The sequence below is a fragment of the Centruroides vittatus genome, unplaced genomic scaffold, assembly GCF_030686945.1.
Source record: "Centruroides vittatus isolate TY-2023 unplaced genomic scaffold, ASM3068694v2 scaffold_1015, whole genome shotgun sequence".
Classification (NCBI taxonomy): domain Eukaryota; kingdom Metazoa; phylum Arthropoda; class Arachnida; order Scorpiones; family Buthidae; genus Centruroides; species Centruroides vittatus.
In genome coordinates this window covers 927,160-952,467 of record NW_027122666.1, presented here as the reverse complement: position 1 = coordinate 952,467, position 25,308 = coordinate 927,160, and the positions used below count along the sequence as shown (strand labels likewise).

The 25,308-nt window shown below is 29.0% G+C and overlaps 3 protein-coding genes across 3 annotated transcripts in view; 1 reads left to right on the top strand and 2 right to left on the bottom strand.

Annotated features, from left to right (window-relative positions):
- Nucleotides 1-874: 874 nt before the first annotated feature.
- On the bottom strand, nt 875-6,079 carry Tbh (Tyramine beta hydroxylase). Its single transcript, XM_067283903.1, has 12 exons — nt 5,549-6,079; nt 4,800-4,946; nt 4,559-4,732; nt 4,355-4,441; nt 3,579-3,758; nt 3,409-3,511; nt 3,173-3,339; nt 2,929-3,111; nt 1,711-1,770; nt 1,504-1,631; nt 1,190-1,343; nt 875-1,117 (listed from the first exon to the last, which is right to left on the bottom strand). Exons 1-12 carry the CDS (start codon nt 5,816-5,818, stop codon nt 1,025-1,027), a joined length of 1,746 nt encoding a protein of 581 aa, XP_067140004.1. The 5' UTR covers nt 5,819-6,079; the 3' UTR covers nt 875-1,024.
- Nucleotides 6,080-10,261: 4,182 nt separating this feature from the next.
- LOC136986272 (craniofacial development protein 2-like) lies at nt 10,262-10,687 on the bottom strand. Its single transcript, XM_067283766.1, has one exon. It carries the CDS (start codon nt 10,685-10,687, stop codon nt 10,262-10,264), a length of 426 nt encoding a protein of 141 aa, XP_067139867.1.
- A 1,306-nt stretch (nt 10,688-11,993) lies between these two features.
- Nucleotides 11,994-25,308, top strand: part of LOC136986322 (protein ROP-like) — a 30,635-nt gene continuing 17,320 nt past the window's right edge. The window contains exons 1-4 of the mRNA XM_067283819.1: nt 11,994-12,291; nt 23,176-23,307; nt 23,782-23,858; nt 23,931-24,006. Of these exons, the coding sequence (XP_067139920.1) occupies nt 12,264-12,291; nt 23,176-23,307; nt 23,782-23,858; nt 23,931-24,006 (313 nt within the window). The 5' untranslated portion in view covers nt 11,994-12,263. The remainder of the gene's footprint in view (nt 12,292-23,175; nt 23,308-23,781; nt 23,859-23,930; nt 24,007-25,308) is intronic.

Here is a 25,308-nt window from a genome sequence, read left to right as displayed (position 1 = left end):
ACTATTTTAACACTCGAAAATGGAATAGAAAGAGTAAATTTACCTTTTAAAATAAATAATTAAATATTTAGAGTCGAAATTAATTTTTAAACTATTTGTTTCAATAACAAAAAAAGTAAACAAACGTCTCTATTTAAATTATTCTATTTGATTAATATAAAAAAGATTATAATTAAATATTATTATTTATTATATTTTCTCTTAAAATATTTCTAATCTATTCGATGTAAAATTGAATTTTTAAAACTGTTTTAATTAATTTAATTATAAATTTACGATAAATATATTTTTAAATAATTGGAAAATTTTAATTTGCAATTTTACATTATATGTAAACAACTTGGAGGAATAATTTAACATTTGTTTATCGTAATATAAATTAATGTAAAAATTAATTTATATTATATAACTTATATTATCATTTTCGGACGTAAAAATTAAAGATATAAAACGAAATTTTATGTCTATAGCCAAAGGGGGTTATAAAAAAAATCATATTTGGAAGATGATGTAAGAATCTTCGTGTTAAACTTGCGTAATATATCAATTTTCATAAAGTTTCTACAAAAAAAAATTGCTTACATCGTATCTAAAAGGAATTAATACACCTTCCTGAATTTTTATAAAATAAAATTAAAATATTTTTAGGAAACGAAGGGGAGAAAATTGCTATTTTATAACAGTATAAAAATCTGTAAAGCGGTCTTCTCCTAAAGCTTACTTATCATGCAGTGAAGCCCACCTTTCAGAAAAAATCGATGTTTTTCGCTGTTTCTGATAGAAAAGACGAGTTTATATTTTACATTATTAAAAAATAAAAATATGTTTTGATGTTATTATATTAATAAATTCATAAAAAAATTGAACTGATTAACATATTTTATTTATTAACAACAATTTTTAACAACACGTAACATATAAAGGCAATACATTATCACTCAGAAACGTTCTTTGGTTATTTTATTTATATGTTGTTTTATATTTTTCAAATAAACATCTCAGATATTTATTTATTTATTTATTTTTAGTTAATAAATATCTCTTTTTGGTTGCACTGATCTTCGGGTGGTGGAAGAGGATACAGAATTTCTGTTAAAGGAACTCCATTCCAATATCCCTAAAAAGGATAAATGATTAGTTTAATTTGCTTTTAAATAAAAAATATATAATAAAGAAAGATTAAACTTACAGGAAATCTATCTCCAGAGGATTGATTGCATTGCATAGATAAAGGTGAATTGTTATAGAGATGATACAAAAAGTTGGAATTGCTTTTGGTCCAATGGATAGATTGATAATTTTCGCTCACATCATTGTCAGGAGACGTAGCTTCGTTATTATACCTAAGGGAAACCAATCTCACAATGAAAAAGCTGAAGTTTTCTTAGAATGTTTGTGTTGAGTACACATCTACACATCCACCAACTTTATTTAAGAGAATAGAAAAATTCTCTCGATATCCTATAGAAAAATGAATGTTATAATATTTAAAAAAATACTTACTCGTTCATATAACGGAAATAACTGTTCAGTACATCAGTATCTATTGAACTTTTGCATACTTCTAAGTTCGATTTTGGAAAATAATGCATATAAGTCACGCACATTTCATCGCTTATAGCGAATCCACCCTAGACATAAATTTATATATTAAATTCTTTAAGCTTGTATATAATTTAATATCTTATTTTTAAAAATGAAAATACATACCAGAGTAATATTATCTCTATCTAATGTTTCGTAAACACATGAATTTATTAATGCATCTCCCTGAAAAAGTTGAATAATTATTTATTTATGACATTGATGCAGTTAAATCGGCTGTAAGCACTAATTTATCATTGATAAGGCTTTTAAAAATTTTATCAGAAATGCGGAAGTAATTTACATATTTTAAAATAAAGAATTTTCCCTTAATACATAAGAAATTCAATGCAATGATATTTTGTAACAAGTATTTTTGAGGCCTCATAAATGTGAGGGCCTACTAGCCATGTCTAAAAATATACAAAATAGTGTTGAAATTTATTAAAAATTAACAAATTTTTACTGTATTCAAGGCGAAAATTTTAATGTGTATTTGAGTTTAATTATTTAAATTTTTGAAGGATTTGTGTGTTTTCGTGTGAGAAATAATTAAATGCAAGTAATAAAATGCTTTAAATGTCAAGAAATTCTTCGCTAAATTTTAAAAATTTGAAAATTATTCTTCCTGCCCTTAAAAATCCTTCATAAAAATTCCCCTGTTTAGAATGTATAAAGTCTACAAATACGTCATATTACGTCATTCAAATACGTCACAAGTACGGCTTACAAAGTCCATCCTACTTCCACTTGTCCATACGTTTCGTATGGAGAAGTGTCAGATGATAAAAAAATGAGTATGGAACAGTCGATTGAAGTGATCTTGTGGCGGCCCTAAGTTATAACATATAACAGGCCCTTCGCTTTCACCAAATAGCCTGCATGTTAAAATGTGAGGCCCTAAGCTGCAGCTTATTTAGCTTGTATGCAAACCCTACTGCAACGGATGCTGTAAAGGCTCAACAGGAACCCAAAAATGTCTGGCTTACAGGTCTATAGTAAGGTTGCAAAAGGCCCAGCAAACTGAAGTGCTTCCTCTTCAGTTAAAAAAAGATTCAAAGTCCAAAAATACTTCAAAATTCTATTTTTATAGTTGTTTAAAAGGTTTATTCGTTGTTAACTCAATCTACAAATGCTACATTTTATCATTAATCAGGACCATTTAAGTGCATTCCATTTGTCCATTCACCTATTTTTTCTTGAGAATTTTGAATATTTGATGCTTAAAAGTTGATTTGATTCATATAACAGTAGTAAAAATAATTTTATTATTAATTATTTATCTTCTTTTTTCATCCGGACATTATATACATACTTAAGCTTATCATATAAACCAAATCTTACCGGAAATAGCTGAACTCTACGTTTTAAAGTACGAATTTCTTGAAAATGTGTACTATAATGATTATCCCTATTTACTTCAGTTAATTCTACACCACCTCGAATATGTTTCGTCCATACTTTAATACCAGTTAAGTGAGTATGCAGCTGAGCAGCGAATATCGTTATGCCTTCCGGTGGTAAACCCTTAAAAAATAGCTAATTAATCCATCTGAATTATATATTTATGTAATGTTGATGTACTTACGACTCGTGTACATTCGGATATACAATATCCATCTAATTGGAAGGCCTCTTGATGAGGAGGAATGGCCATTTTATTTGTATACTCCAATCCTACTTCGATAACAGCAGCATCGTACTGTCTGAGTTGAGACGTGTAATAAATACGAATTCCAGAGCTGTCCACCCAATCTAAAATTTAAAATGAATGAATAATTTAAAAATTTTAAATATAATTCGTATTAATTAATAATTCATAACCATCTTTCAGTTCGGGGTTGTTATAATGCACTTCCAGCATCAAGTATCTTGAGAAGTTCGCTCCTCCTATTGGTAAACCCGCTTCTTCTGGGTAAGCGAATGGCTACAAGAGTCAGAAATTCGTTAGAAATTCATAAATTAATATGGAATTTATGGTAAATATGACTTACTGTTGCACCCATAGCCCATGCTGCTAGTACTTTTTTGCACGCTTCTAGGACTTTTGGCTTTTTTGAGTCCGAACACGGACCATTCCAGTATGGAAGTTCTTTTTCTGCTTCCACTTCGCAATGGAAAACTTCTATGTGATGTACTAGAGGTTCGTTCCCTTTTTGAATGGTTGCTTCGTACTTAAAATTTATCGAAAAATAATAGTTATAGATAGATGCAACACGTTATAATGTACTGTATGTTGTGAGATCTACAGGGTGCCTTAAGTCTGAAAGTTATGTTGATCTTTGTTTATTCTTTTACACGTAAAGTAGGGGGCTGAGTGAGGAATTCAAGTTATTCTGATGGTAATGTCCCGCAGATAGCTTATATTGCTAGAGTTCAACAGACTGCATCTGGAATACCGTGTTTGATTGGTGGAAAGTCTGGATACATCTCGTGAAACTCTATACCATCACCATCAAAATAACTTGAATTCGTTCCTCCTTACTCAGCGCCATGTTTTGCCTGTAAAAGAATATACAAAGATCTTTCCAGATTATGTAGTACCCTGTATAAAAATATTTATAAAGATTAAGTTCTTTTAATCACAATTGATTGAAGTAGAGTGAAAGAAGTTTAATTTATTCAAGTAACCATTGGTGAGACTTTTTAACAATTGTATCTTTTTTGTAATGCAGAGGACGATTTATATTCTCAGAAAGATTTTTTTTTCGAGTTTTTCTCCTTTAAATTCATTAAATTTAATCAAAAGTGGAGACTAAATGAAACTAACCTGAACTATATGGTGCTTTTCCTTAAATTCTTCAGGCAACAGATGCAAACTGCACCAGTAAGTGGTATCTCCACTAGGAACCTCTAACTAAAAAACACAATAACTTGATTATACCTGTAAGAATTATGATTAAAATACTAATTTATGCATAAATTATCTTCATTTACAGACAAAAATTTCAGCATTTTATCTTTTTCACCCAACCTTTTTATTTGTGATGGGTATAACTTTCGTATCTTCAGGAAATTCTGGTGGTGGATCCATATTTTTCAGCAATTGCACGCGCTGAAAATTATGATTTTCATTAATCAATCTCAATCCATCCAATCTTCTGATAGGTCCACGCCCAATTACGTAAACAATATGAGTCGTCCCGTCCTAAAATATAAAACAAACATGCCTTTAACACTTTAAAACATTAAGTTAATCCTTAAAATGGACTCACTTCTATAACATAATCCTGAGGATCGCACGTGTCGAACTTCCTATTAAAAATAATTCTTACTTTATGCGGGCTTTTCTTATATTTAATTAAATCGCAGTCGTTGTGATAATCGACAGTAATGTAGCCTCCTTCGTCTGTCCAAACGTCCTAAAAAATAATAATAATAAAATCGATAAATTTTTCACAGAACTTCTAATTGACTCTCTAGAATTATTAGTAGTCATATTGAAGCCACGTGACACGGAAGGAATTCCTTTATTGAGTTTAGTGATAAAGCAGTGGGGGTGATGGTTTGGTATTTAATATAAGCATCCGACGATATTAATATTTCAATCATTCTCTACGTGTTATGTTCCGAAGCTGTCAACCTAATCCGACATTACTGTTTATGAATGCATTCGGTAATCTTTATACGTGTGTTGACCTCTTTGTAACTTCATAAAATATCCATAGCTAACTCCCTGATCTTAATTAATCCATTAAGTAATAGAGGAGCAAAGATTAATCATCGATAAATGAAATTTTCAGGGAAAAAATTGCGATAAAAATAGTGAAAATGCGTTTTCTACTACTAATTTTAAGCAAATTAATTGTTAAAATCTCTTAAATCCCCTAAATCTAAGACGTTCAGAGCGCAATTTTACAGCTTTACAACGAAAGAACATGTGATATACCCGTATAAAACGCTATTAATGTTTACATATTTATATACGATTTTTTAGTCGAATGTGGATACGTAAAAATCTTACCTGAAAGTGAGAATCGCCCTGTCTGTTAACCCACCAAACGCATAAATCGGCTCGTGTTATGTTACCTCTGTTGGAAAATCCCATTCCGATCCATTCGTTATCAGATACGTGAGCTTTCAATTCGAATGTCACAATTTCTAACTCATAGTCCACAGTCCAGTAGAGGTGCAGTCGATCTTCGGGATCTAGAGGAACATCGAAGTAAAGAGGTCTTTCTGCAGAGCTGATGAGTAGTGTCAGGAGAAAGTGGAAGAGAAGATGAAGAGCCATGGTGCTGTCTGGTGTTACGCGATCATCTTCCTTCCTTTTATTATCTTGGATGAAGCTGCTGATTGGCTGCAAGTCGAAGTGTCATTGTTGTGCCTTGTTCGGTGTGGAAATCCATTGGTTAATTGCGATCGTTTCGGCAGATTTTGGGCAATAATTCGATCGGGATGAGATTTTTAAACACATTTTTATAATTCTTCAATTGTCAAGACGGGTTGTAAGCATTTGAATTGTATTTTACCAACGTTTGTCGTTGACATTATTGATGCTGTAATAATTCGTAGAATTAGCAAATTCTTTTGTAAATATATAAAATTGACTACAATTATTATACTGTACAGTAAAGTAACAATAGGCTAATATTATAAATATAAAATCCTACGTTTTTTATAGGAAGAATATTTCAGAGAATTCATTCAAGAGTGAGTAAGCGATATAAACATTCGTTTGGCATAAATCCTTCAGTTTATGCAGCTAATTATATTTATCAAGATTTAATTTGACTTTGAATAATAAAATAGCTGAGTATTCAATGCATAATATTATTTGTTTCTAGAAGAATTGCATGTCCTAAGAATAAAGTTCCATCAGTAGTCAAACCACTGAAACAACTGAACAACGATAGGAGTTCGCGCCTCACCAAAGGCTGCCCGTGTGTTTTCTGAATTTTCATCCATCTAATGCCTAAATAGGGGCTAATTTTCTACGAGGAAGCACCCCCCCCTCAGCAGGTCAACCTTGTGTTGCGTTTCCACATTAGATCACTTCACTTGGGAGTGAAATGATAGAATAAGGAAACTTTATTGAAGACTAATAATTAATCATTATTGATTATTTCTGGAAGCAAAAAGCATGGATTACTGTCATTATATATGGATTACATGGATTGAGTAATTACCAAATTACTATTTTCTCAAAGAAGTATTTCAAAGAATCACAACTAGTTACAGAATATGAATTATAACTCGTCGGTTAGTACGGATTTGTACCATTTGACGAGACCTAAGAACGTATTATAAATAAAAGAAAGTGAAGTTACAATTTCTATTCTATGGGTGATTGGATTTCCTCATGAAACCAGGATATTCACTCGATATGCATCATCTTCCATATACTGTATATGATTGATACTAGAGAGTTAGAGAAGTTTCTTAAGATAATTTGTGTGTGTGTGTGTGTGTTTGTGAAAGAGAGATTTCCACGACGTGTCTGCGGGAGTGCCAGGAAGATTGCAAAGGGAGCAAATTGCCCAAAGATTGTGTAGGAATTAGGGGTTCCTAATTCCTTGGATTAGGGATCCCTAGGCAATGTTTTTTTTTTTTTTTTTTTTTTTCGTTTACTTCTTAATGCTGTAGTGCTTCTAATATGGTTTTCCTAGGCTCCGTTATCATCTGGGAGGGCCTACGTATCCATATAATATATTAATTATAATTTGCATTCGAGAATAGCGAAATTTTTTTTAAACTGTAATCGAATCTGAACTTTACCGATTACAATCTAATGGAATTACCGCGTTGTCACGAAGGTTATAATTTAATGGTGTTTTCGTCTAGTTAGTGTTTCTCAACGAAACGGTTTTGCTTCCTTGGGGGACAAAAATAGTCTGTTGGGAGTAAAAAAATAATTTTTTAAGATGCGATAAACTACCAAGAATCACATCACACAGAATTGTAACACTGTCAGATAAGGTGGAATAAGACAATATAATATCCGGGTAATCTGCCAAGGGATGATGCCTTTCAGAGGACTTTCTATTGAAAAACTGACCACATGGAGTACAATTATAGAAAATAATAAAAGCATTAAGTTCCAGAAACGTCTGACATTCATAATTAATATCTTTTTGAATTTTGTTTGAAAATATTTATAAATACTAACTCTTTAATAGTCATATGAATTCCTAATAAATTTTGTGGTGATTTGTATCAAAAGCATAATTAAATCCGTTAATTTCTAGTGAAGGGAGAATTTTATTTGCATAATAGTGGGAGAAGCTGAGACAACCTGATGGATCTTCAAGACAGAATGCTGGATATATTCTGTTCTCCGCAACTTCCAGTCGATCCTGACACTTTCAAGCCTTAGAATTGGATGACCCTCCATAATCCACAATGGATAAAATGGAAAGAGAAGATTCTGGAGAACACGAACATGAGTGGCTTAGGGATAGTCAGGAATAGAGGCTAATAAGGAAACCCTTTCAGGTGAATGTTAAAACATCATCATCATCATCAACCCCGAGCTCATTGCCCGTTGATGTCTGATGCCTTTTCCACTATTTTCTTCCATTTCTCTCTATCCAATGCCGATTTTCTCAATTTCCATACATTCACTCCACACCACTTCTTCACGTTATCAATCCATTCTTTATATGGTCTGCCTCTTTTGTTGGATCCATCCATAATACCATAGACTGGTGTTTAAATTTTTTTTGTTTCTATTCATTCTTTTGATGTGTACAAACAGATGAAGTTTTCGTTGTATAATTTTTTGTAAGAGATTCTTTTTCATATATATCCTATTATAAAGTTTATCGTTTGTGACTTTTTGCATTTATCCTATTTGTAAGATCTTTCTGTAACAGTATCTTTCAAATGCTAATATTTTTCTTTCCATATCTTTTGTTATTACTACGTCTCACAGGCATACAGAATGCAGGAGAAGATGCCGGTGTTCAATACTTTTAATTTTGTCTGCAAACTATTTTGTCTACTTTTACACATTTGACTTTGCTTTACTTTTCCAGATTTTATCCATTGCTTTCAAATTTGTTTTTGCTTTGGCTATTCTAATCTCTATTTCTTTTTTGCAATCCAGATTATAGGTTAGTTTGCTTCCTAAATATGTAAAGCTCTCTACATTTTTAATGTTTTTCTCATCTATTAGGATGTTTCTTGTCATATAGTTATCACCAAATATCATTGTCTTAGTTTTTTTGCTATTGATAGTCAGTCCATATCTTTTTCCTTCTTCATTAAGCAGATTTCTCTAGTTGTTCTTCACTTTCTTCAATGATAACTATGTCATCTGCAAATCTCAGGTTATTGAATTTTACACCGTGAACTGATGTTCCCTGCATCTCTTGCGTCATCTTATCCATAACTCTTTCTTAGAGACTTATGAAGATAGTTGGAGATATAGGATCTCCCTGTATGGTGCCTCTTCTTGGTTTAAACCAGTTTCCTAGCTCCCGACGCAATCTCACAGCTGCTTCTTCATTATCATTAATATAGCTTCGTTAATGAAAATGCAGGTTTATTAGTTTATGATTTACTCCATAAGATTTTAGCCCTGTCAAGTGGTTTTTTTTTTTTTTTTTTTTTTTTTTTTTGTCTATGCTGTCAAATGCCTTTCTTAAAGTCCACAAAGCAGGAATAGATGTTTTTCTGCTTTCTTCTCGCCTTTTCAACCGTAATGTTAGTATCCGCTGCGTTGTACTTCTGTCTTTCCTGAAACCTGCCTGTTCATCTGCTAAGTGTTCTTCCATCAAACTACTTAGTCTCTCCTTTAAGATTATCATCAAAATTTTTCTTATGTGGCTTGTTAGGGCAATCGTTCTATAATTTTTGCACTCTAACATGCTGCCTTTCTTATGTATTGTCACCAATACTGATTTTTCCCATTCTTTAGGTATCTTTCCTTGTTTCCATACCTTTTCCAATACTTGGTGTATCTCGTCAATTAAGCTTTCTCCTCCCTGCTTAATTATTTCTCATGTGATTTTGTCATGTCCGGGACACTTATTGTCTTTAACCATTTCACTGTCCTTTCAACTTCCTCCCTCATAATATCATTTTCATTTTCAATTCTTGGTGGCGATATCTTCCTTAATTCATCTACCAGTTTCTCTAATACATCTGTATCTAACGGTTCCTTGTATAGTTCAGAGCAATAACTTGTCTACCTCTGTAGGACTTCCACCCTGTCCTCTAAAACCTCTCCCTTCTCATTTTTGATTGCCATTTCTGGTTGACATTTCTGATCATCTTATATACTCCTCTAGTCTTACATTCTCCATATTATTTTTCTATGTTTTTACACTGATCTTCCAGCCATTTCGCTTTATCCATCCTAACTGCTTTTTTCACTTCATTGCACTTTACCTTATACTGTTTTCCCAACTCTTTAGAAATGTCTCTTCTAAGCCTAAGAGCTCTTTTCTCTTGGACAAGCTTTAAGGTCTCTTGTGTGATCCATTTCTTGTTGATTTTTTCCTCTTCTGGTAGGGTCTGCTCAATTGCTTCTCTGATTGCCTTTGTTATTTCTTCCACTCTTGTGTCTAGCTCTTTTATCCTGTCTAGGGTTTTTTCTTCTCAAGTGTATTTCTATATATGCTCCCTATTTGTTCTTTTAGCTTTGAAATGTCTCTTTTGTTTTGGAAATGTGCATTAACTTTCCTCTTCAGTTTTATCTTTACGTTTGCTATGACTAAGCTGTGATCAGAATCTATGTCGGCTCTCTGAAAGGTTCGACACTGACTGATGCTGACCATCTCCTTTGGATCAAAATCATATCAATCATGTTTCTTGTTGTTCCATCACTTGATCTCCATTTTCTACAGTTCTTTTGCTGGAATTTGGTGTTGCATATCGTTAAACCTTGATCTAGGGCAAATTCAAGCAGTCTTTTCCCTTTTTCATTCCTTGCTCCATATCTATACTTACCCATTATTTTTTCCCAACCTTCGTTATTATTTCCAATCTTAGCATTCCAGTCACCTCCAATGATGATCACATCTCTACGCGATGTTTTCTCTATCATCATGCTTAGATCTTTATAGAAAAGTTCAATCTCCTCTTCACTGCTATCTGAGGTAGGTGCATATACCTGGATTACCGATATATTAAATGGCTTTGCTTCAAGCCTTGCCATCATCAATCTTTGCATTAACTAAATTGTATCCTAACAATGCTGCTCGTGCTCTTTTACTAAGCAGAAATCCAACACTAGCTCCATGTCCTGTATCATTTCCAGATCAGATGACTTTACCACCATTCAGTTCTCCCGATGCCGTCCAACGCATCTCTGCTAAGCCTAATATGTCGCATTGATATCTCTCCATTTCCTTCCGAAGCAGCTCTAGTTTTTTAGGTGACCATAACGTTCTGACATTCCAAATTCCTACTGAAAGGACTCGTGTTGCTAGGTGAAGCTTTCTTTTCTTTCTTTCGGTAGCCAATTTTTTGACCCACTCCCGATTGCTCGGTTGGATTCGCGGACTTTGTTTATCCGGGAGACGTCCGAGCCGGCATCTTTTATCTTTTGTTTGTATTGACATCAAATTTCATTCGTGTTGTTGTTTTATAGTCAGCGCATGTACAGTACACTCATCTAACCAACCCTCCTCCTTTTTCCAGGCTTGGGACTGGCATGTTTTCTTTAGAGATCGCATGGCGGAGTTGTTGAAACATCGTCTTTGCCTAAATTAGTCCCGGGAAAAACGGTTACACCACTAACTTCGCAATTGTTCATGCAACCCGCTAAGATTATTATTTTTTCAATTCGTTCGCACACTGAAAGTAAGATTCAGCAGATTTTTAAAGGAGTCAAACCAATTCAAATGTAATTTTAAAATTGCATTCGTTTAATGAATATTCAATGAAAATGAAAAATAGAGCAGTGCAATATGTAGTTGTACTTCCATCTCCAGCAATCACAATGTTTGAATAAGCCACATTTAAAAATACCAAAAAAATTTAAAAATTAAAAAAAATTAAACTAATTAATGAAAAAGTATTATTTCTATTATATTATTTTATACTATCGTTTTTCATTTCAAACGTCAGGATAATTTTAAAATGTTCAACGTATAATTGTGACCTGACCACCAGAGGGCTAACCTTAGACTAAAAATTTAAAAATTTATGTTAATTCCGAAATTATAATCAAAATATTTTTAAAATTAAACAGTTATAATATAAAAATAAAACAGAAAATCTACACTAAAATAAATCAATAAGAATTATCATTAAAGCTCATTAATATTTTCCAGCTAACACTGGATGACGTAAATCAATTAAAATCGATTGCCGTCCCTTTAATTCTAATTAAACACGCCGTACTAATTTTCGAGTCGCCATCTGGTGGTGAAATAATAATAGCGTAAACATTTCATTCATACAAATAAAACACGCTCTAGACCACGCACTTTCTATATTTAGACGGAGCGTAAAATAAAACCGAACAATATTTCGAAACGTTACTCTTCGTAATTAAGATTTACTTTTAGTAATAATTTACGTAATTAAAATGTTTTTTACGATAAGAAAACAAGTTTCCTTAGGAGCGCCATCTGTTATCGGCTGGCGTAATTATAATTCGAAAACAAAAATGAAAGCTGATGACAGAAAAGATGTCTTAAGGTCGTCAATGCGAAGGAGGGATGGCATTTGATTCTAGATATTGAAAAGAATAATTGATAAAAATCCAACCGACTCGTGTATAGAAAATGGCTCTCAAGATTCTAGTTGGAACGAGTAAGCACGTTTTATGAAATTGACATATTATTTTTGAATTAATTTAATTATAAAGTGTAATTGATGTATTGAGTTTAAGGTTTAATGATTTTTAAGTTTAATTGAGTTTATAAGCAATATTAAACTTTTTGATCTTGTTTAAACACTTGTTGCTTATGGATATTTTTATACCTGGAAGCTGCTTGTACATGATAACAAGTGTAGAAGTTACTTATGCACAGGTTACTTTTAGTTAAATAATCCATATAAGTATATATGGACAAATTAACTAAAAGTAACCACTGCTGTATCTACTTGTTATTACATTTTATAAGGAATATTCAAATTAAAATTCTCATTTATTCTTTTATTACTGGGTAATTTGCTCGTCATGATCTTCTTCCTTCAGAATTCTGCTTCCTGAATTTTTTCTTTTATTCTGGGATTTAGGAAGCAGAATTCTACTTGCTGCATCCCGAAATAAAAGAAGAAACTGAAATTGAAGTCCCCTTGCGATGGATGGGGATCCTCTGGAATTAAAATTCAATTCGGAACATTTTTTAAAATGATAAATCCTTAAACATTTAAATTCATTTTGTAATAATTAAGCTAATCTAACATTACAAGGATCGTTTGGTAGTGACGAGTTAACAGGATTGCCTATTAGATTTTTTTTTAGAACTGAAATATGAGTGTCGTACTGCCAAACTAGATTATAGATGAGGTTGACTTGATAGCTAGGAAAAGCTGAGAAATAAAAACACAATTTGTAGAAAGATCGTAGATTAAACTTGTGGCACTTTTACGCTTCATCCTTCTGGGACAGATTACTGTAGTGAAAAAATAGAATATGGAATAATAGTACATTGCACCATTATATAATGAGTGTTATATAAAAAGTTAATTTGTAAAATATGTACAGAAAAAAATTACAAAAATTAATAATTTCTTACATCTTATAGCCTAGGGAATTGTAATTTTGTCGTGTGATTTTAGATTTACAAGAACTTTCAAATCGGCTTTCTCGTACTAAAGAATGGAAGATCTTGTATATGTATCCTATTTTAAGACAAAGTTTCCATGTGGTAATTTTTTAGAAAAACATTAATTTTTCATAATTTAATCAGAAATTTAAAGCTTCCATTGAAATTCTCAACAGTGAACTCAAAGAAAGTGTTAATATTGGAGAGTGGACAATTTCTAAAAACACCACCATACAAGCAAATTTCAAATTTTTAGTATTAATCACAAATCCATGTTTTGAAGACAATGCTTTAAAGGTGTTATGTTATCTCAAAAAGGCAGAGAGGTTTTCTATTTTAGGCTGACTATTACTACCAAAGGTGGATTTTCAGCCCGAAAGGTGAAGATTTGGCAACTATGGAACATGGGAAATCATAATAGTTATAAAAGAAAACTTATCATGAATCATGTTTGTCATAAAGATTAGTTAATTTACACTAAAAGAATAATTTTATTTTAATAGTTATATTATCAGAAACAGTAGCAGATTAAGATCTTCAGGTCTCCTAGATACTGAAGATTAGTGGGCCACTAATCTTCTATAATCCTCTACAAAATTTTACATTATAAACTAATGAAATTATTTATAAATTATGATATTTATTTTTATCTCAATATATGTTAATTCAAAATTAGTTGTAAGGATCAAAGTTACTTTTGACATGTTTGAACAAATTCATGTGAAGAACTATTTATTACAAAATTTTAATTGTTTTGACATTTTTTAAGTTGATTTTTAGAATATATTTTTTTTAAATTGACCAAGAAAAAAATTTATTTGGTTTTATTTGCAATCATTGATGATATTAAATTGTCCATATTTTATGGATTAGTTGTTCTAAAATTAATATTATATTAAAGAACAGTATCAAAGTCAAATACGTCTGTCGGCATTAAATCCAAATACTCTATATTGTATCTATTTCATTAATAATTGAAAAAGTTACTAATCATCCTTCTTAAGATTTAATAATTTTTTTCCCTTTTACATTTTCTACAAGATTTTTGATAATACTTGTCTTTAAAAAAACTTAATGTTTGATTTTTTTTAAACAGTTTTCATTTTATTTAAGTTAAAATTATTTAACTTAAATAACTATTTAGAGGGGACTAATTTTTGATCTAAATAGATCAAAAGTAAATAGTTTAAAAAATCTATTTTTGTATCTTTCAAAAGAGGAAAGAAACTAAAGCATTTAATGTAAAGGAGCTTTCTTTATTAATCTTCATATTCTAAGTCTTGTTTTTGACTATTTATTTTAGATTAATTCAGAAAAAAAATGAAAAAAATTGGATCTGAAGAGTTTGAGATTGTCTATACAAATTATCATTTGTTATTAATCCCTAACCTCTTATGTTTATCAATATTAAATATTGGTGATAAATAAATTAAATATCAAAAATATTTGAAGTTTTCTTTGCTTACTTTTTATTTTAAATCAAATTCACAAATATTGACACTCAGTTATCAGAATTTATGACTTAAAAAAGGATACCATTATAGTTTATGAAACCAATTCCAAAATATAAATATACATGATAAATTTTTAAATATTTTTCACAGTACTCTCAATTTTTAAATAACTTACTTCCTTATTAATAACTTACTTATAAATTATGATAAATTAAACATGTATAGAATTACATCCTGTTACAACTATAAATAATAGGTTTATTCTTTTGGTTTGAAAAACAAATATTTGTTCAATGTTTAAAGAAGTTATCACGAATATTCTGAATATATTGACATTTACTATCGCTTTTAGTCTAGGAAAATGTTAGTGAATGATTCTCTAGTATTTCATATTTTATGAGAATACCTGTAAATTTTAGTTCTGATTTCCCATGGCGATTCTTTATAAAAAAACAAAAAAAAACTTCAAATGCAATAAATATTTTTAATGTATTTGTCAATATATTTTATTTATCATACAATTGAGCTTTAGAATCCATAATTTTTTGAATATTTTGGTTCGTTTCCTTCTCTCTTTACTGTCACACGTTGGATTATTAATACATTTTTAATATAAAAAATAAAAATAATTGGAAGTTTTATTCTCATCATTAAGAAAATCATTTATTTTAAAATATTTTATTCTAAAGAATAGAAAATCTTTTATAAATTCTAATTTAGTTAATTATTTAAAAAATCATTAGCATAAAAAGAATTAAATATTAATCCGTCTGTAAAATTGAAGTTTCAAAATTTTAAAGATTAGATTTCTTTGTATGCAATTGTGTAAACTCATTATTTAATCAATAAAATATTTGATGAAAGGAACAATGTTTTTATTTATAACAACAATTAGGTGTTTGATATAGCTTGAAACAGTAGCTTATTAGAAGAGATTTTAAGAGGGGGGCCCAAATCAGAAGATGGAAAGGTACAGTACAGTACATTCACCTCTTGCCATTGTGAATGTAGACATTACTCTGCGGATGAAGAGTAAACTCTTATTGTGTATACATGTGTATAAGTCATGTGTTTGTCATGTTCAATTTCTTTTTTACAAGGGAGTTCTCCCTTGTTACACTACTGGTTTGAAAAATGTTATTGGTTACACCTAAGGCTATAATATATAGTTTAACTGATGGAAATTTACATTGAATTTTGTAAGCAGAAATATCAATTTTAAGACGTTTTGCTGATTTATTATTAATAACGCTTGCAAAAATTTGGTAAATCTTTCTATTGCGTGATGTTATTTTTATGTATACAAGTAGATCAATAACTGCAAATGCATACAAAATATTGTTCAATCATAAGATTATTTTACATGAAATATTTATAAAATAAATATTTTTGTATGTTTTATTATTATTATTCGAGAAAAAGACAATGTAATTTTTTAAAATTTTAACACTTTTTTATTTGATGGATGTTATCATTCTCTGACATTGTTATTCCTTAACTTTGTCAAATATTTAGAAAAATATTTGTAAAGTAATGAATTTGTATAAGACACTTGTATGACATTTGTTTCATGATTAATCGAAAAATAAACCTTATTTAGATTTATTTTTAGAAATTCTATAGTATAAAATTAGTTTTGTAACACAAATCAATGTTATTTTCCGAAAGAAATTTTATAAATTCTACTCCACTTAACACCTGCCACTATGGTTAGATAAACTTAATGGCCATTTCAATTTTATCGGGTGCACTTCCACCTGTCATTTCGTTAAATCGAGGATTTATTCTTGTATTATGAGAGCAATATAATTCTCTAAACTTTATTTTTTATTAAATTAAAAAAGGCTATGACATTTAATATAATATACATTAAAACCTGCGTAAACCGGAATATATTTTCCGGTTTGGCAGGTTTCCGTTTTATTCAGGTTCCGTTCTGGACAGGTTTTTCCTGTAATTGATTTTTTTCACTCTCTCCGCTTTGTAGACTCCCAAGAAGGCCCATTTTTTCAGTTTCATCGTGGGTTCGACCAGGCCAACAATGTGAAGTTAGATGAAGAGGAACTGGCCCGACAGTTAATTTTTTTTTTAAATTGATTTTCGTGAATTTAAAAAAAATGATTAAACATAATTTAACTGAAATTTTCTGCTGAGCGTTTGCCGGAATCATTAGGAGTTAACAATATTCAATATATGTAATTTAAAAAGACAACGACAATCTAATAAAATATATTTCCTGCGCATTATCTATTTCCGATACTCTTCCTATTTAATTTGTTTTGCATGCTTAACCTGTTAGCTTTTTTTTAAAATTAATTCTCTTGCTAGCAAAATTTCCGAACCACACACGAATCTAAATGGAAAAAAATAAGGAAAAACATTCTTCACCAATTATAGAACTTGTTAGAGATAAAAAATAAATGTGCGGAGAATTCTGAAAATATCTATTAAAATTGGTGCTGTTGCCAATTGTATTTCGTTCTATAGTTAATTAGTTTAGAAAGAAACAGTTTAACAATTAGAAAATGGAGTAAAGTGAGCAAGAAATACATTTAATTTTACAAAGTTTATTAAGTGTCTTTTTAAAATTAATTGTATACCTAGAAGAGTTTTAAATAAAATATTTTAATTTATTTTTACGCAAGAGCTTACTATAAAACTGACTGTATATACACAGTGGCGAATTAATACCTTCCTAGGTCCCTAGGAACAAAAGATTGGAGTCCTCAACATAATTTTACATCATAAACCAATAATTTATACTGTAAATAATTTTAGGGATACAATTGCAACGGTGAAATTACTTTTTTTTTTTTTTTTGTTTTACTTTTTCCAGTTTTAGGGTCCCCTGAGATCCGGGGTTCCCTAGGCATTTGCCTCGTGTGCCTAACGGTTAAGGCCGAATTTTTAATTTTTTTTAATAGTTTATTATTTAATATTATTAAGAAATAGAAGAAAAATTGCATGTTTAATAAATTGCCAAACGAATCCTAAAAGTTTCAGTCGAAAAATAATATATCCGAACGTTATTCTCCGCATTTTTTATTTACTAAAATGAAAATAATTCTAATTTACAGATTTAAAAACTTGGAAGTGAAGCTAATTTCAAAATGGATTAATTAATATTCTATATACAGTCAAATCCCAGAATAACGGCCACTGACGAAAACGAAACAAAACAAAAAAAAAAACCTCCAAACAACGGTCCCTTTTTTTGTATACCTTTCGAAAAGAAACGTTCTCCTTTTAGAGGTGTCCGTTATTGGAGGTTCGACTGTATCTTTATTATTTATGCTGGTTTATTTTTCAAAATTATCTCTTTTTAAGCATCCGCAGGTTTGGCGGGCAATTTATCTTTATCGAATTCGAAAATGTCATCACTGATGACGTCTACTCAGCGCCGGATAAAGGGGCGGGCAAGCCGGGCGACTGCCCGGGGCGCCAAATTTTGAGGGGCGCCGATATAAAAATAAAATATTTTTTTACACTCATTATTTTTTTAAATTTTATAAATTAAAATTGATCATTTTTCATGAGACATCGATTTTTTAGCAAGCAATAAATTGTTTTTTCTTTAATAATACCAAATAAAGGTCACAACTCTAATTATTTTATTATTGTCAACAGATATAAATAATATTAAAATTATTCAAAGAAAAGTATTTGTATAGTCAAAATTCATAATAACTCAAAAAAAAAAAAAAAAAATTAATAGACAAAAACAAAAATTTACTAATTAAAATAATGAAACCTAAGAATTTTTATGGTTTTTATCACACAACATTGATGCAGACAAATGCTTTTTAATCTCTAAAAAGTTTATTTTTATTTATTTTGAAAAGATAATTTGTAATCAGTATCACGTATCACAACAATCTACTCAAAAAATGGACGAGATCAAATTTATAAATTACAAATATCAACAAAATTATGAATAGTCAAAGTGATACTGGCGCCTGTCATACGCCTTAATGGTTAAATAACTGTCTTTCTGTAAACTTTGCATTAACAACACTTGCCGTGCTTTAAATAAATAAATTTTTTACACAGTTCTTTATTGTGTAATTTTGATTTTTTGCCTTTTTTACTTTTTTTTTAATTTGCAGTAAATTTGTATATTTTTGTATGAAAGGGCGCCAAATTTTGTTTTGCCCGGGGCGCTCAAAACCCTAGAACCGGTCTTGCGGTCTACTAACGGACTGACAACTCATTTTCCATTATATTGTAGATTCGAGCGTTTTTTTTATCTAACAGTTATCGTGTTATCATTCTTTTTTGGTGAAGCTTTAATGGAAAAGGTCGTCCATTAATTACGTTTACAGTTTAAGGGGGGTCGCGAAAAGTACACCGTTTTACACAATGGGAAAGAGGGGGGCAATGTCTACATGGACTTTTTTTTATAGGTAGGAAAATATTTGCAGAATTTTTTTAAGTTATTGCTTCAGTGTCAGGGGGTCCGTGAGCTATTATACACGTAGTTAAAGGGGAGTGGGGTTTGCCAAAAGTACATCATTGTGCACAAATGGGAGAGTGTCAGAAATGGTTCAAAGACTTGTTGTGTAATTAATGGACGGTTCCAGAATTCTGGAATAACATAAATCAGTTTTAACAGGAATTTATCTGGGCTTGGAGAAAACTTAGTGGCCCATAGTGCTCCCTACTTGTATAAATTAATGTTAGTTTTACTAATGAAAAATAAAATTTCTAAGACTGCTATTTATTAATAAAAAAACATTCTATTGTTCAAAAAAAAGCAAAAGGGTTCACTTTCAATGGCCCTGGTATATTTATACAGCTTGTCATTGTTTTATCTTGGAAATCAAATTAACAACATTTAATTAATTTAATTTAATTAATTTACAGAATTACAAGTTTTAAAATAATTTATGCATGTGTACTTAACTTCCCATTATGATAGAGAATCTTTAGTATATTGCAGAACATAATTTGATTATACACTTGACAAATTATCTATAGAATGATTCACTCTGATGCCATTGTTGATCTATTAACAACTATATTTTACTAGCAGATAGATTATTCCTGAATTATTGAAAATAAATATGCTTTATACACTTGTTACTTTTGATGAACTATAATTATTCGGTTGAAGAGGCTACTCAAATTACAGTAGTTAAAAAAACATGGATGTTTCATTTTTATCTGGGTACTAAATTTTTTCATTTCTTTGTGGTTTTCTTTCTCCATTTTTGCTTCTTGTGGTATATTACTTGCTCTTGTTTGTTACAAAAGAGCAAAATTTTAGAGGAATGTCTTGGCTGTTTAAAACCCTCATGACTAGTTTAAAATTAGTTTTTTTTTTATGAATTTACTATTGTAATTATTATTTGATGTGTATAATTTTTGAACACAAATTATATTTTCTTTATATATATATATATATATATATATATTCAGATAAAATTATTCACATATCCATTTATATAATTGTCTGTGTCAATTTAATCAGAAAATTAATCAAATTAATGAATGTAATTAAATTTTTACGCTTCCTTGTCAACAATATTAAGCTACAAAATATATTATTTTTTAGTAAAGTTATTTAAATGAAAGGTTACAGTTTGAAGTTTAATATATTGAATTGTTAATTAAATTTACGTAATTAATTTAAAACATATTTTGTTGAAATAAAATAGTTCTAAAAATATAAATTTTAACAAAATAAAAGAACTTTTTAGGTATAAGTGCCTCTAAAAGAAATTATTTTTCTCATTAATTTCTGACAAGAGGAATCAGTCAATGGCTTAAAGGATAAAACTATTAATTTACAAATGCATTAAAGGAAGTAATAAAACAAAAGGAAAATAGATATTTTAAAATAGTGGTAAAATTAAATGAGCTTTAGTTATTTGTCGAGAGTTACTTTAATTCTAGTGAAACTATAATCTTGTTTATCATTTAAAGAGAATATGTAGAATAAATTTTTCTAAAAATATATTGAATTATGTTGCATTGATGTGACAAGTGCAGCTGATGCTACAGATAGAAAGGTTGTCATACATCTTATTCTCCCACTTGCTTCTTATATAAAGTATTTCTTTATACCATTCTATTTTGAAATACTTATCAAATAAATTTAAAAATTTATTTAGTATATAACTCAATATATTAAATGTATATCAAGTAATTATACCTGTCATTCATCATTCTTTATTTAATTTAGTTTTTAGATTAGGTGACCACATGTCCTGATTTATCCAGGACTGTCCTGGATTTCTCCTGTCTTAACCCTCAAAAATAAAATATAAGACGATTGTATTTAAAATTTTAAGTCTTCTGATGCAACATAACCAATTTATAGTAACCAATATATAAATAATTCTTAAAAAAATAATGTACATTTTTAGGCCCATGTTTTGCTCCTAAAACTGTTTTGGTCCAGGCAATAAACAATATGGCCATTCTATTTTAGATAAAATAAATTAATGTGTCATTTGGATAAAATTTTACAATATCAAGTTAAATTCATAGTTGTGTAGGTATTAAAATATATTTTTAGATTTTTAAAGTGTCAAATCAGTTGCCATTTATGAGAGAATTATTTTCTGCAGTCTTCTTTAGTCCAAAATCAATAATGAAATATTAAGAAACTAACTACTAGTTGATTTTATTGGCATCTGTCAGATATGTCGACTGTATCCATGTTAAGCATTCTTTAGTTGAGTGTTGTAAAGATGAAATTGCAATGCAACTAGTTTCTGACAGAAGGATCTAAAAATCAATAAATAGAATTTTAAATTATTCAAAAACGATTTATTTATTTATAAAAAAAATCTTTTTTTATGTATTTTTTTGGCAAAAACTTGTTGCATTTATCATTTGTGTATGTTTTAAAAGTGGCATAAAAACGCTGTTTGTGATAAAAGTGCCATAAAATCAATTAAAAGTTTCATTATTGATTTGAGACTAAATAAGTGATGGAGAAATAACTTTCCCTTAGTAGAAAAAGAAAGTGGACTAGATTTTAAAAAAATGTTTAGGAGAACCTTACTTCACCTAAGGACTTGTTACATCAAGGAGGAGTACACAAAAGCTAGAGGATGACAATTGTTTTTCAGATACTTATTGTAACACAAATCTGAATTTTATATTACAGGTTTGTGCCACAAATATTTGAAAAACAATTGTCATCCTCTAGTTTTTGTGCACTCCTTCTCTTCAATGTAACAAGTCCTTAAGTTCTTGGAAACAGTGGTTTTTTTTTATTTTTTGTTTTTTAACAATACCTAAAATAAGGACAGGAGACATTGATCATAAATGGGCTAGATAATTTTTAAAGTTGTTAAAATATTTTTTCATATGAAATTAAAATTATAAAAGTTCATCTAAATAAAATATTGGTAAGTTTTAGTTACATTTATATTTTTAGTATTATAGTCAACAAATATCAATTAAAATTATTTAAAATGTTAAAGCCATTAGTTAATTATTGTTATTTAAATAAAAGACAAATTAGGGCCATTCATTAATTATGTCAACAGCTTTTGAACCTCTTTTGACCCCATCCTTTCCTGTTATGTACAGTACAATGATGTATTTTTGACAAACTTCTCCTCCTATCACTAAAATACTCCATATAGACAATGTTTCAACACCTCTCCCTATCAGATATGTTTCATCCAACTCCACTTAAACTTTATGTAATTAATTGATAACCCTAGATGATGATACTTCAATAGAAATTTTTAAAATTCTGTATTTTAAGCAATCTTAAATGTTGCAACAAATAAAACTGTATCTTATTTTTTTCCTCTAGTATTTGACATAAGTTATTGTTGGTGAAATTATTTGTATTGAGGACAATGTTTTTAATATTAATATCCTCCAACTTTGATAAAATTTCATTGATAATTGTGATTTTTCTATTGTCATAAGAATAAATATTTATCTAAGCTATAATTTATATAAATTTTAATTTGGACAATAAGAAAATTATCTTTAAACAATGAAGTAGTGTAATTTTGTTCTTTATCTAAAATATTTTTACACGATTTACTTCAGTGATGCAAAATCATTTAATTTTTTATGCTAATTAAGATTTAAATGTAATTATTATTTTAGAAATAGAACTTAAATTAATTTATTTGAAGCATAATACTATTATTCATCATGAATTTTTTTTATTCTATGAATTCTAATAAATTATTTTCTTCAAATTTGCTTTGAATTATATAAATTTTAAATCAAATTCAATAAAAATAATCTCTTCAGATTAATTAACAATATTTATTTTTAATTAAAAATAATGTAAAAATTTAACTCTTCTAAACTGATTAAGTTATTATAGATGTACAATGCATTATTTTATTTTAAAGGAAAAGAATTATCATCAAAAAATGCTTAAAATGGCCTTTGTTTATATTAAATTTAATTTTAAATGGTTATAGAATTTTAAATATTTTCAGTCATAACAAATTCTTAAAATAACTAATTTTTGTTCTCCTCAGAAATTATGAATGACGTGATTAAAGCTGTCAAAAAGAAAGGAGAATGGAAAGTTCTTGTAGTGGATCAATTAGGCATGAGAATGATATCGGCTTGTTGTAAAATGCATGAAATAGCATCAGAAGGAATTACAAGTAAATTTTTATTTGTTTACATATTTTTTCAAATTGAAGTTTAATTAAAATTTCCATCAGAATTGTTTACATATTGTGAATTAATAATGATACATTAGTTAATTTTACATTGAAATGTGTAGGCAAACTTTACTAATACTGGATACTTCTTTTTTCTTCTTTGTTACTCTCTGGAGAAAATTCAGGAAATTAATTTTATTGGGTGATTAAGTATAATGAATTATTTCAGCCAAATAAACTTAAATTTTGTCAGTATTAATTGAACTGTCAAGGAGAAAGATAAAGTTGTTTTAAGCAGATCCAGAAACTCAGGAATTTCTCCCAAGAGAGTAATCATTTGATAGCAAATGTGAATTATACAGTGTGAAATTTAATATGGCACAGCTGTTATTTCGACACATTATATAAAAAAAATTCAAAATTTATACAGGAAAATTTTATATGTATAGATTTTTATGTTTCTAACTATTTTAGTTGTTGAAGATTTAAATAAAAAAAGGCAACCACTGCCATGTATGGAAGCTGTTTATTTGATAACTCCGACCGAAAAGGTAAAAAAATAAATATCATGTTTTAAAAATTTCATACAAAAATAATGACCCCTTTTTAAAATTTATTTATAGTCCATTGCAGGTTTAATAGGTGATTTTCAGTGTCCTCAACAAATGTATCGTGGTGCACATGTATTCTTTACAGAAGGTGAGAAAAAATAGTTTAAGTAGAATTGTATACAAATTTGACTAATAAATTTGCTCAGTATATATATTTCAATGAATATTAGGCATATATTTTCTCTGATATTTACTTTAGTAGTATGAAAATGAGCCATTCATTTGCCAAATCGATTAACTTCACAAAACAAAAAGTAGAGAAATGATAATATATTTTCTTTTTTTAAATTCCTTTTAAACTTTAAACTTAAACAAAGATTGTGGAATATATTTTTATATATTATTACATTAAAGCATAGTTTTAATATATTATATAAAATTGGTTATGCAAAAAATGTAAGAATAATAACCATTATTCCAAGGATATATTAATGGAGTTAATTGATTTTGGCTTGTGAATGGCTCAAACATTACTACTAAATTAACTTTCAGTGTTAAATAATAAAAAGAATGGATAAATTGATGAAATTTTTAATTATTTGAGTTTTCCCCATTACAATAAAACTCCAATTATCTGGATTGCCCTCCAACTTTCTTAAAAGTAAAATAGGCATTGTTGTGTATATACTGTACATACATGTAAAGTAATTTCTTTCTAAATGTAGAAAATAAACTACTGTATATTCATTTGTAGCTACATTTCCACATTTAATATTTTATTTGCACATAATTATGTATACACATACATAACAGGGTGTTTGGATAGGAAAAAATTGACTTATATATATATATATGTTTTTCATATTTAATACATTAATAATAATAATCGTTATTCCCAATACATTGTGTAATCAAAAAATTTGCCTTCAATATTAAGAAAAATGTGTTAAAAATGAAAGATAGTCTTTACTATTTCATTATCTTTTATTCTGACATGTTAAGATAGAAATGTCAAGATTAGCTTTCATAGTGATCGATAGGAATTGCCATATAATCTATTAATCTCTATTACATAATTTAGTGACATCCTCATGTCATCATTTTTCAATATAGATTTTAAAAAAAACTTAAACATTAAAAATTCTTGTGACAAATGATACAATAAGTTTGATCCACTGTATATACAGTAGAGAATCGTTAATCGGAACCCCGGTAATCGGAACGATTTTCAGTCGGACTGTGTCGTGCTGAATTGAACGTTTTTGATACTAAATTTACTTCTAAAGTATAATTTTCATATTTTTATATTCTTCAATATATTTATTTTGTTTGTACAAAATGCAGAAATAATTTTTAACGATACAATAGCCTCGATTATTAGTATTAAAATTTTCGTTAGGCTTAAAATCGACAAAAATTCAACACAAAGCGACACGCAGCAGAGAAAAAT

Excerpts from the sequence above, each read along its gene's own strand:
- Tbh (XM_067283903.1), bottom strand. The coding sequence starts at position 5,818 with ATGGCTCTTCATCTTCTCTTCCACTTTCTCCTGACACTACTCATCAGC. Across the intron at positions 4,733-4,799 it reads CTCAGGATTATGTTATAGAA|GACGGGACGACTCATATTGT; the intron begins GTGAGTCCATTT and ends TTTATATTTTAG. Across the intron at positions 3,759-4,354 it reads AAAAGCACCATATAGTTCAG|TACGAAGCAACCATTCAAAA; the intron begins GTTAGTTTCATT and ends ATAAATTTTAAG.
- LOC136986272 (XM_067283766.1), bottom strand. The coding sequence starts at position 10,687 with ATGGCAAGGCTTGAAGCAAAGCCATTTAATATATCGGTAATCCAGGTA.